Source organism: Lagopus leucura, unplaced genomic scaffold (genome assembly GCF_019238085.1).
Source record: "Lagopus leucura isolate 7727_CA_CO unplaced genomic scaffold, USGS_WTPT01 Super-Scaffold_100157, whole genome shotgun sequence".
In the NCBI taxonomy this organism is placed as follows: domain Eukaryota; kingdom Metazoa; phylum Chordata; class Aves; order Galliformes; family Phasianidae; genus Lagopus; species Lagopus leucura.
Window position 1 is genome coordinate 33,136,896 of NW_024962334.1, and position 12,242 is coordinate 33,149,137.

At 36.9% G+C, this 12,242-nt stretch overlaps 1 protein-coding gene across 2 annotated transcripts in view; it reads left to right on the forward strand.

Annotated features, from left to right (window-relative positions):
* MLLT10 (MLLT10 histone lysine methyltransferase DOT1L cofactor) overlaps positions 1-12,242 on the forward strand; it is a 112,626-nt gene that overhangs the window by 17,925 nt on the left and 82,459 nt on the right. For both annotated transcript variants that reach the window (XM_042889074.1, XM_042889073.1), the window contains exons 3-4: positions 502-556; positions 11,072-11,181. In XM_042889074.1, coding sequence (XP_042745008.1) covers positions 502-556; positions 11,072-11,181 — 165 coding nt within the window. The remainder of the gene's footprint in view (positions 1-501; positions 557-11,071; positions 11,182-12,242) is intronic.

Below are 12,242 nucleotides of genomic sequence, written 5' to 3' on the forward strand. Positions count from 1 at the left end.
TGAAGTTGTTTTTGGCTTGCTGGAATAAGTGTGAGTCAGCAGGGACTATGAAACCAGTTCTTACTATAGCTGTTCTCTGCTCTAATTATATCTGTGGCACATCTTTGTGATTGACCATTTTGGTGAGTACAAAGATCCAAGGAGAAGGGCTTACAGTAGGGAGTCTTTGGACTGCGCCCAAGTTTCTTGTCAAGGCACTCTGCCCCATTCTTGGTGACATGTATCCAGAATTCCATGGTGTGGAATCCAGGGATTAAAACTTGGAGGTGGAATTGTGAATAGCTTAAATACACTGCGGTTTCAAGATCCAAAGGGGAAGGCTTTGTTTGTGACAAACTAGCTTTAATACAGCAGTGAGGGTTAAGGAAAAATATGCCCATTCACTTTTCTATAGTGGTTACTTTTTTACTGACACCTAATAGATTTGATTTGTATGGTTTCTTTTGTAATGCTTCTGTGATCATTCCATTTTTTTATTTCATTTTTGCTTTTTTTTCCTAGAGATGTGAATTATGCCCTCATAAGGATGGTGCTTTAAAGAGAACAGATAATGGGGGTAAGTTTTATTCTTACTATTTGTGAACTCTCTTATTCTGTATGAGGGAAATAAGACTGTGAAAAGAACATGTAGGGATCTAATAACAGTGGAAACTAGCAACTGGTTTATCATACTAGCTTAGAAAGTGATAACTATTTTGCAGTAGTCCAGATTAGGACGACTTTAAGTTTGAGAACATCAGTTATTATTCTTAGACTTACTTGTAGATAAAAGTTACAGTAAAGGAGAAACTGCATTTTAACACAAGAATTTACAAGGGAAACAGATAAATTTTATATTTATTTAGTTGGAGTTTGAACATTTATAGAAAGCTATTCAAAGTGCATCGTTCATGGGAGAAAGTTAATTTTTATGTCTATAGCCAGGCTGAATGTGTTGGTGCATTTTCAAAGATAGCTCTTTCATGTTTGGTTTACTAATAGGCTCAGTAACAAAGAAGCTAGAGCTGAAAAGTTGTAGTAGCAATTACCTGTCCCTTGCATCTTTCTAATTGTATCACTCAGGTTATCATCAGTTCTACTCCTGCCAAGTAGAACTGCTAAAAGAAATCTCCACAGAATACCATGCCTTGCTTGTTTTTTGTAATAGTTGGTTGATGTGAATGAAATCTTTCAATTAACTTTCCAGTAATTTCTGGATTGTTGTCTTCTATCTGTATTAGATACTTCTAAATTCCTGTCCATCATCTATTTGTAAATAGCGCAGTCATTTTGATACTGTGACCTTTCTCTTGGGAGAGGAGAAAGAACGATCAGGATTGCAAATATCATTTGGACAGTCTATGTTAATTGTTTTCTGGAGATTCTGTGCTGCATACATAGTATTCTACTTAATTTTTATCTTAATCTCAGTTTAGCATTGTAGTTGCAGTGGCTTTGCTGTTCCTTTTACAGTTGAATTGCACAGGCCAGATCCTGCTTGTATTTGGACTGGTCTCCGCTTTCCCTTTTTAATCAGTATGTTTGACAATAATGTATAACATACCTTCTGGTATTCACTATTCTAGTGTCTGCTTATCTTAAACATGTTAGAGAATTTTGTGGTGTTCGTGTTAGGAGATTGTATTAAGTTAGTGTGTCAGTGAAACTACCTTAATGAGTGCCAGCACAGTACTTTAGCCTTAAAACTAAGCCTCTCAAACAGGTTAATATGCAGCAGCATTGAATTAATTTCTTCAAATGGCAACTGAAGCGTGAGGTAGCTGAAGGATTTTCCGCTTCTGTATTTAAAGTAGTGTTTGGGAATGCCTTGCTGTTCTGTATGGTAATTTTGAAGAATTTTTAGAAAGTCTTGAGAGTGTATTTTGGCAGTTTGCATCAAATGTCTGAACATCCTTTAGATTCTCTCATGCAACTGTACTCTTTGTAATTATGAGTTTCTGTCTGAAAGTGAATTGCTTTATCTGGTTGAAATTACTTAAGTTTAAATAGCAAAGGTTACACTGGACAAATGGTATTTTCCCTCTTTTCATGTTCATGACCGGCGATTTTTATCAGTGAAAAGCTGATAGCAGAGAAGTCTTGAGAATTTGTGTTTCACTGTCTGGGAACCTCCCTCAGTAATAGATATTGCCCGTGGGCCGAATACAGCAAATCTGACTTTATGGAGCAACTGCACTTTTAGTAACGGGTCTACAGAGGGGTGTGAGCCTTGGAAAAATGAACTCTAACTGGTGTTATGGCATGGAAACCTATGTTGTTAACTTGAAGCTTTCCTTTCAAAATACTGCTAAATAGAAGGGATTGTGCCAGAGAATTTCAGTATCAGGGTAGTACTGTAGGAGGTCATGTCCTGGGAATCTCGGGTTAAAACTTGATTTTTAAAACTCTTCCACCAGCATTGACCAGAAAGCCAATGCAATTTTTGTTGTAGTGTGCAGATAACTCGTGTGGTCTGCTGGTGTTAATGATAACTTTCTTATTTTTTTAAACAGTCTTCTGAATATCTGCCTTTTACTAATGTGAAGAAACGTGTTTAGTTTTGGGTATTGAAGATGCTATATTTTCTTTTACATTTGGAATCTTAGTGTTTTGTCTGCTGAGCTTTAGTCTAGGATTCCATGATTTTCTTAATCTGCAGTAAGACACTGTTATTGCAGTAGGGCCCTTAGTGTGCATTACTGCCTCCTTCTTTGTGGTGGCATTGGTGTTTACAACTTCGTTTCCTGTGTTCATTTTCAGCTAAATTAAATCAGTTCCCTGATCCAGCTGACAATGCTGATGTCAGGGAATGAACAGGACCATTCTTTTAGCAGTAGCCTGTATGTAAGCTGTCTTAAGTCAGATGTACAGCTGTCCCTGAAAATAGCCTAAGCTTATGGCTCTTATTTGGTGGCATTATCTTGTCTTTAAGAACTCTGGGGCACTATAATATCTATTCATCTATCTGTCTGTGACAGAATAGTCCACGAGTCAAACTTGTGTTGTTTTCAAGTGTTACTAAAAACAGCAATAGTTGTATTTGGTGCATTTGTCTTTATTTTTCCCTATCTTTTAACTCCTCCTTCTCTGTGTGATTTGAGGTTCTTTTGTGTTTTGTTCTTTCTCCTTCTCCCTTTTACTTATCTGTTACAATTTATTTGATTTTTTTGGAGCTCGTTGCTTCTTGAAATTTCCTTTTTATGTTTTATATTTCTATTTGGAGATATCTAAAATTCTTTAGTTATACTTGTTGGTACAGTTGCTAAGGGAGTAATGTTGGGTTTTCCAGTCTCAGAGTAAATAAGGAATTAAAGTTTTCAGCAATACCACAAATGTGGCATTCTTGGTGTGGTTCTGTCCTGTATCTTCTGCATAAATTGGAAGTGGTAGCAAGTATGTGGTAGCAAGAGAAGAGGATCATGCTCTCTTCGTCAGTATGAACTTGGTTCTTGGGAAATTTCATGCATGCTTTCTCAGAATATGTTCCCAACCTACAGGTGTGTATGCTTTGGGACTGCTTGAACCAGTGATGGTATTTTTTGTGTTTTCAAAGAACACAAAATGTTGTATCTATCAGGTGTGTTTTAAATGTGTCTGTTACACGCTTAATTTGTCCATTTCTTTTAGAGTGTTAGTGTCTGTAGCAAGACATTTCACAGCTGATCAGTGTGATGTGTAACAGTAGTATGCAGATTGTGAGTCCTTTAAATCACAGTTTTATTTGATGGCACGTGGCAGTTGCTAAGTCAAGGGAAGTGACAAAGACCAGTTATTTTATTTTCAGTACCACTTGTGGTTTTATAGACCCTTGTCATATTCTTTTTCTGTCTCCTTTCAGGGAAGCCCCAGACTGTTGGGGTATTCCTTGTATGGAAGTGTGACCCATCCCCTTTCTGCTTCTCTTCCTCTTCGAAGTGACACATAATCCCTACCAGAACTGCATATGAAGTTTTAGAGAAGCAAATCTGTATCTATCTAAGCTGCCAAATGACAACAGTATAATTTAGTGTTCCATAGCATAGATTGCTAATGTGATTACAGGTCACCACATTTTGGTACAGATTTTTTCTCGGTAATTACAAAACACTAGCTAGCAATTCACACTACATTGAATCTGGGACAGAACCTCAAATTGGAACACAAGTGTTAATTTTAACAATTAATTTTTGCCTGAGGAATATTCTTAACATCAAATGCTTGGTTTTCTGCATCTGTTCTAAGAACAGAATACATGGGCAATGTAAATTTTTGAGGTGTTAACTGTTTTTACAGTCTTTGTTGACTCTTGACCATTTGGGTAATTAGAGGTAGAGTGGGATAGGGGAATTTCAGTTACCTGAGGTAACTGCAACTGTATTAGCTGCCTCCTGTTGGTCTGGTGGCAGTGGCTGCTCCTGTTGGTGGTGGGCTGAGAGAGAATTTGATCTGGATTTGAGCTGAATCCAGAACTTTGGGCTGCTTCATTGTACGTTCAGGGCTTTCCATTGCCAGAGACCTGTATTGGCACAGAACAGGAGCAGCTAAGAGCTGAACGCACGTGTTGGTTGGATTTCTTCTCACACTGTGTGAAAATGATTGTTCAGCTTTTGCTGAAACTTGCACGGGTCTTGGAAACAATACAGTTGCACTTCATAGCATGCAGTCTGCATGACATCCGTGATGTGGTTTATTGTGAAGAGAGTATGTGCTGAGGATTATGAAGAGTTGACCATATTTAGCTGCAAATTTGATGTAATTCATTCGTTAATAGTGATGGGACAATGCATGGTTCTAGTCAGGGTGATTGCCAGAAACTTTAAAAATGGGCTTTGAATGTGTAAATAATACATTGTAATGTTTTGGCTGCTTAATGTGTTGTGGGGGAAAAGGATCTTCTCTGTACCTGAAGCCTGTGAAACTATTTACAAAAGCGTTAGAAAGTCTGTGGTCACTGTCTGCAGTTATAGAAATTCTGTATTTTGTTATTTTTTACTGAAAATAAGAAAGTAGAATTGAGCTGAAACTTCAATGAACTTTTGTCTTTGAATATGCTTATGAACAAAAGCCTGTGCTACATTTGGTGGTAGTAGTGTTCATTTAGGGGCATCATTGTGGTTTAAAATACATAACTGAATATGAAAGGTTTTGAAAATGAGGAAAAAAACTGTGGTGTATGTGGGAATTCTTTATTGATTGCTGTTTTATGTGTAAGAAGGCTACTGAAAGAGCAATTAAGCTGTTTGTAGCAGTATCTGTTCTCTGTATGCGGCTTAGGAGTTGGGCAAAGTGTGAAAACACATTTAATACATTAAAAAAAAGCTCACTTGTTCCTTTTTTTTTTTTTTTCTTTTTTTTCCCAAGCACGCTGTTCGTTGGATATATTTTTTGGATGTTTAAATAGTTCTCTTACAGTAATCTTTGTCCACATTTCTCTCTGAGCCGGAGAGGCTTCAGCCTGGTGTGCGACTTGTTGCTTTGAAATCTGATTCCACTGGCTGATGATGAGGAATGCTGTGTAACAGCATTCTTTGTGTCGACTTTTCACCAAGGCTTCTTTCATGCAGCTGCTTGGGAAAAGGCCAGCTAACAATGCAGTGGTTTTATGTCATCCTTCAGGCCCTCTTCCCATCCCCTGGGTCAGCGTTGGGATCCCCCAAGTCTATAAAAACACCACATGCCAGCTTTTCTTACTCTTAGCGTTACTGGTGTCAGCAGCTCTCGCTCTCGGGTTTGCTGTTTTGATGTGTTTTCATGGTATTCATGTTTAAGAATATGGATGGTATAATGTTATATATTTAGGCTTATGCATTTTGCTAGAAATGTTTACATAAAAATGTTCAGGTCCTTTTACAGAGATTTGCAAGATTTAGCATATGTATTTTTTACTAGAAAAGGCAGTAATATTATCTAAGCAAAATGAAAATATTTTACTAACAAATACACATATTACCATATAATCCGTTAATATTACCATAAAAAATTAAATGTTTACTAATTATTTTACTAGTAAATGCAATGTAAGGAACTACACTGGGAACCTGGAAAAAAATTAGAGAAAGCTTTAGATAAATATTTATGACATTTTTTCCTTTTGTTGTATAAAATGTCTTTAGAGAGGAGTAAGAGACTCATTAATGCCGTAGCATGCAAGATAAGATGATTAAAGCTGTTGGCTTACTTAGTGGACCAGTGGGATGTAAGCTGGAGCTGCTTCAGAAACAAACTATTTGCTGTGCTGCCAAACGAAGAGCCAACGAGAATTTTTCATACGTACTTATTCTTTAATTGAAGAGCAAGTATTGATAAATGCAGATTTAGGTGAAATTCTGTAGTAAAGCTCTGTGGAACGGAGCCTTTTCTTCACAGATAACAGGTTTATTAGTGTTATTTTTAGTAGAAATTGTCACTTGATTCAGCGTACTGGTGATGAAGTTGGCTGTCAGCTGCTGGGGGAGGGATCTGCAGCAATTAGTGTGGGCATCCTTTTTCCTCTATCTTTTCAAGAAGTGGATCAAACAGTGTAGTGAATAATGCCACGTTATTAGCTCCAGCAATCTCTAAAACAGTGTTTGCAAGGTTAAGGAAACTGCAGTATTTTAAGCAGCTTCATCTTTTTTGCAAGTTTTGTTACCTTTGTGGGAAAGGAATATAGGTATATGGAATGTTTTAATGAGGCATTTGGACTAAGGGTTCAAAATAGTACTTAATCTTTCCCCATAGCATATAGTAACAATTCTGGTCTTATGCACATCTTCTCTGGCTTTACCTTTCAGGGTGGGATGGGGCTTTGGGATAGAGTTTTGGGATCAGCCAGCAGATGTGCTGGCAGCAGAACCTGGGGTGCAGTTCCCAGACCTCTGCAGAAAGGAGAGGGCTGTGCTTTTCCTGTGCTGGCTTGTTTTTTCACCTGTGCTTTTGTTTATGGTAAACATAAAACCTTAGCATGCCTTTCATCAGCTTGCTGATGTGACCACAGGGTAAATTGCTGTCTTGCCCCAGGGTTAGTAATGAAATGAATACAGTTTTATCTGCCCCAGTATATGGCAAGCTGTACTTCAGGGAGAGGGAGGTGGGACTTTACCTTCCCGTGACAGCTCACAGTTGAAATGGATTGAGGTGTGTCCGTAAGCTACAACCCAGAGTGACTCTAATAAGAAAAATAGTGTTTCAAACAAAGAAAGCTTTTTCTGTGCTAAAAAATGGTGTTCACTTTGGTTAGGAGTGAGTTAAAGTTACAGATGGCATAAAATTCCTTGGTGAAATACAATGGACTCTTTAGGAACTTTCACAGAATGCATAAGCAAATCTTATTCAGAGGTCAGATTGGAGTTAGGAGATGGTGATGACATCACAGAGCTCTGTTTTGGGCCCCAGGCTGCCATTGCAGCTGGACTTCTCTGTGACTTCATGGTTCTGGCTACTACTGCTCTGCTGTGCTCCTTTGGCATTGATTGTCCAGAGCCTGTTCTGCAACTGTTAGCACTCTGCCTTCTCTGTATTTGAGTGGTAGGGTGGATTATTACTGTAAGAGAATTTGGTTGTTACTATACAATTATGTGTTGGCAACAGCTTTTATTAACTAGTGATGAAATAGTTACCTGTTTGCTGTTGTTGGGATGACAGACTTCTAGTTAAGGCTCTGGAACTCGAGATCTGTTACACTGAATGTTAATGAATATTACATACTTAAATATTTTGAATATGCAATGTTAGAAAGTTTTCACTGAGGTGAAAATTAGTTAGGCATCTGAGATCAGAATCTCAGCAAAAGATTTGTAAAATGAGGATGGATTCTGACTTGTAATTAAGCATTTGACATGCCAGGACAAAACCTAAAATTGGCAAATCTCAGTGTTCTTTTCTGACAGATACTTAAAGAAAAAATGGTGGCAGTGGGGCTCAAGTAAAAAGCTTTCATAAGATATATTTTAATTTTGAAGGCTTTTTGGCATTAATTTTCAATTCTTGCTGTTTGAAATTACTGTTTTTGTCATTATTGTTACTGAAGTAGATCTTGGGCTTGTTTTTAAACGTGGAAAAATGTTATAGCTACACTTGAGTTACGTTATAAAATAAAGTGGATATGTATAAATATTTCTGTTAGAATTTCCTAAAGTTACTGAAAGTAATGAGTAAGTAAAGCTAGAAAGTGCAATTGAAATATATTGAACATATATTTTAACTTGGCTGTCATCAGTAAGCTTTGTTTTTGTTTTACCCTTGAGATGTGTGTCTTCACACTTAAGCATTGGGAAACCTCAATTTAATTTAATTATGTCTTTTTTTGGAGTGGAAGATGTATAGTTGCCCAGAAATATTGTAATAAGTTATATGAAGTTTATGACTTATGTATGGAGCTAATTGAAGAATGTGACTTTAATGTGGCCTTAAATATTATAAATCCAGATAAAAATGCTTGCTTCTTCAGCAAGTTGTATACATGCACACATTTGGGTGGGTGTCTGTTTGGAATGTTTAATTATTCTTGCAAAAAAGTGTCTCTGTCATCTAGTAAGAAATAATACACAAAACTACTCAGCTTGGAAGATGGCAAGAGAGTCTCTGAGTTGTCTAAAGGGGAAGGGAGTAGCAGCTTCTCTGGGCCAGGCAGCAGAATGGTGTAAGTACTTGACAAGGAAGGGGAATATTCGGGTTCTGTCCTGTCAACTAGGAGAGTCTGAGCTCTCCAATGAAAGTGGCCTACTCTGTCTGGCTAAACAGTCTTGTGTGTTTGTGTGTTGCTTCATTTTGCCTTTTAAGCCTGGGCTAATATGAACTGAAATAAACCACATGTGATAATAAGCACATGAGTATGTAGCCTTATGACTGCACTTTTGAGATGTTTTCTTGGGGAAGATGATACTGAATTTTTTTGTTTCTGCATTCTGTGCTAGAGTTTAAAAATCTGAAAGGCATAAGGAGGAGGTAGAGCAGGAAGCAAAGCCCTGGCCATTCACTTTCCTCCCTAGGAGGATGGGGGAGGCTTTTTCTCACTTTGTTATGCAGTCAAAAGTCTCTTGGTTCCAGAAGGTTGGAAATAAAGGCTACTTGTATGCTAGTAATAGTAGTTCATTCTTCCATCATTGAGACAGCGAGCTGTCACACTTGCTCCCTTCGGGTGTCCTTGGTTTCATGCTTTGGAATAGTCTTGAGTAATCTTTTGGTGTTCAGGAAAAAGGTGAATCTTGTTTACTTCCTATTCTGTTTTCCACTACTGTTTTGTCTTTCTGTGGTGAAACTGAACGCTCTGGCCACCCTTAACTGATAAATTTTGTGGAGGGGTCTACAGACCTTGCGAAGTTCTCCAGTGATGGAGATTGCACAGCCTCTTCAGGAAACCAGTCCTCAGCAACACTCGTGAGGGAAGAATTTCTTCCCCATGCTTTCATGGGAAGGAACTCCTGAGTGTGCTGGTTTTGGTTCTTCCAGATGAGCTTTCTGATACTTCAGTCTTTCTTAACCAGTGAAACCTTGGACAAAGTAACACTTAAGTAGCTTGGTGCATGGACTCTTTGAGTCCCAGTGAGAGGTCATGCAGGCTTAGGCATTTGTGGCTTGTAGATGGGGATAAAAATGCTGCAACCTTCCCTGTGATTTAATTTCTTATTGGGCAAGTTGTCATTTTTTGCAAAGGTCAGATTGTTTAGGATCTGAAGAAGATACTGGAAACAGGTGGAGAAGGTCCCTGGTCCTTAGTTCCTTGAGCAGTTTTTAATCTCTTTTCCAAGAAGTTTGTCAGTGCTGATGTATGTCATTTGTTTTGCTATGTAGACACTGTCTGTCACTTTTCTGTGGGTTTAGTGGGTTATTAGATTAATACTTTTTCAGGGGAGGAGATTTAAAGAGAAATATCCACCTTTAACACCATGTTAACGTTTCCTTATCTGTCTCTAGTAAGATGGCTGTGGCTCAGGGCAGTGTGCAAGTCTTAAGAAAATCCTTATGAACACTAATTCTCTGAAGATATATCAAACAGAGAACATACAACCTGAGGTGTTCATAGGTGTTTTGTGTTCTTTTTTCTCTGTTAGTTTGTTAGTGATAGTTTTAAAATGGTCTGTAGAAAATTTTTTAAAAAGTGGTTCAAAATGGCAGTTTGTACTTCATTTTCTCTACTCTTCTACTAGTCGAATACTTGTTCCTTGTGTTAAGAATTTATGAATATGATGATGAAGCAGCACAGTTGCTTCTGATATTGGGTTAAATTTTGCTGAATTTACCCAAGCATAGAATATGGACAGTTTTCTTACACTTGTGGCAAAGTAGTCTCTACTGGAACAAGCTTGTAACTCTCAGAATCTTGGCATGGAAGGAAAGCCTGAAATCAGTAGTTTTCTTTCTGAGGAGTTTTCTTCCTTCCACCCCCCTTTCCCCACCATTCCTAATGCTATTTTAGGAACTTTTATTTCTTGAAGTGTTGCTAAAGTACAATGAGGTGAGTAACTGAGCCCCAGGTCAGTGGCTTAGAACAGGACTGGATGTAGGAGTTGATCTAGTTAGAATAAGTAAGTTGTCTAAATCTTCAAAACTAGGAAAATTAAAAAAAAAATCATAGGTATGTGGTTTTTTTTTTTTTTTTTTTTTTTTTTTTTGTATATATTTATGTGTGTGTGTGCGCATGATGTGGGATTTCTTGCTTTGGAGAGAATAGATGAGTCTAGTCAATTCAGAATGGTTTTGTTTGAATAAAAAGTGTACACAGAAAGTCTTACACGAAAGTAAGGCTTGCATGAATAGTTTCTTCAGACCCTGTTTTTCTTTTGTGGGAATTTGCATAGTTTTTAAGTGTCTTCTGTGGTAATCCAAGTAATTTAAAGAAAGAAACTGCTTTTTCATTTGTGTTTGTATGAATCATTACTGTCTGCAGTTCATGAAGTATTATTTTTAGGAATTCTCCACACAATAAACTTAAAATATTTTACAGCTCATCTTAACTTTGGGTAATATAAAATGAAATGTGAACGTGATTTAAGCCATTTAGGTCTGCAATGTTTTAAACTGTTAAAATAGTTAATGGAGAAGAGTGTTGTAAGAGGTTCTTGGTAGAGTAATTGAAATGTCCTTTGAGCTTCTAGAAAATGTTAAAATTAAATACAATTGTAACTTTTTGTAGGTTGGGCTCATGTGGTTTGTGCTCTGTACATTCCCGAGGTGCAGTTTGCGAATGTCGCTACAATGGAACCTATTGTGTTGCAGTCCGTTCCTCATGATCGTTACAATAAGGTATAATTATGAGTCTTTTTATCTGTATGCAATGTGTATATTTGCAAACTTGTGAGCTTTAAATAAGCTAAAACTACAGTTCTTTAAATGCAGTTTACGTAAAATTTATCAATAGCTACTGTAATGTTGTGTGTTTTCTTCCATGTATCAATGATGAGTTCAAGAATTAAGAAAGCTGTGTTATTCAGTTAAACTGCAAAGTTATCTGCAGTGTCTGATTATTCTTATACAGAGGGGGGACTGTTTTGTTAATTAAAAATACTGCTTTATATATCTTTGAATAATGGTTTATTTTGAAAGCAATGTGAAATATGTCCCATATGTAAGAATATTATTACACCTTATTTGAAATGTTAATATTAATTACCACTTAGTCCTACTGTTTTAATTATTAATAAGAACTTCATAAACAAGAACAGCAGTACCAATATATTAAGGCTAAATCTTGCAGACTTTTGCTTTTGTAAACAATGCTTCCTTTAGCAGGATTAATTGCCTGTAGAAGAAATAGAATAACTGCTCCAAAATAAGTGTCAGTGAGATGGAATCTTTTTTGAAGTGTGGCAAGACTATTTAAAAAAATCGTTAGTATTTTATACTAATAGCTTATTTTTTTCTACTTGGTCTTCCACTTGCACTGCCTTTTCCCCATGATACCTAACTACTCCCTCCTTTGTATTTTTGTGTTTTCCTTTTTGTAGGCAGTGAACTCAATTTATGAGTAGTTTTATTAACACTTTTTTGTGCAGTTCCTTTTAATTCTAGTTTCTTTCTCTTACGTTATTCCATGATGGTTGGTGGACATAGGAGCAAAAGAAGAATGCACTTCATTATATTTAAAAAAAGCCCAGAACATGTCATTTCCTACAGGGAAACCAGCCCATGTCATGTTGTTTCTGTAACCTGTCTTTTTTTTTTTTTCTTTTTTCCCCAGTTTATGTCTCTGCTTTTATTTTTTTTTTTCCTCTCACAGAAAAATCCACATTATACTCTATTCTTTTTCCTGTCTTTCTAGTCTTTTTTCCTGTTCAATATGTTGGTCTTTTCCTTATCTGTCTCAC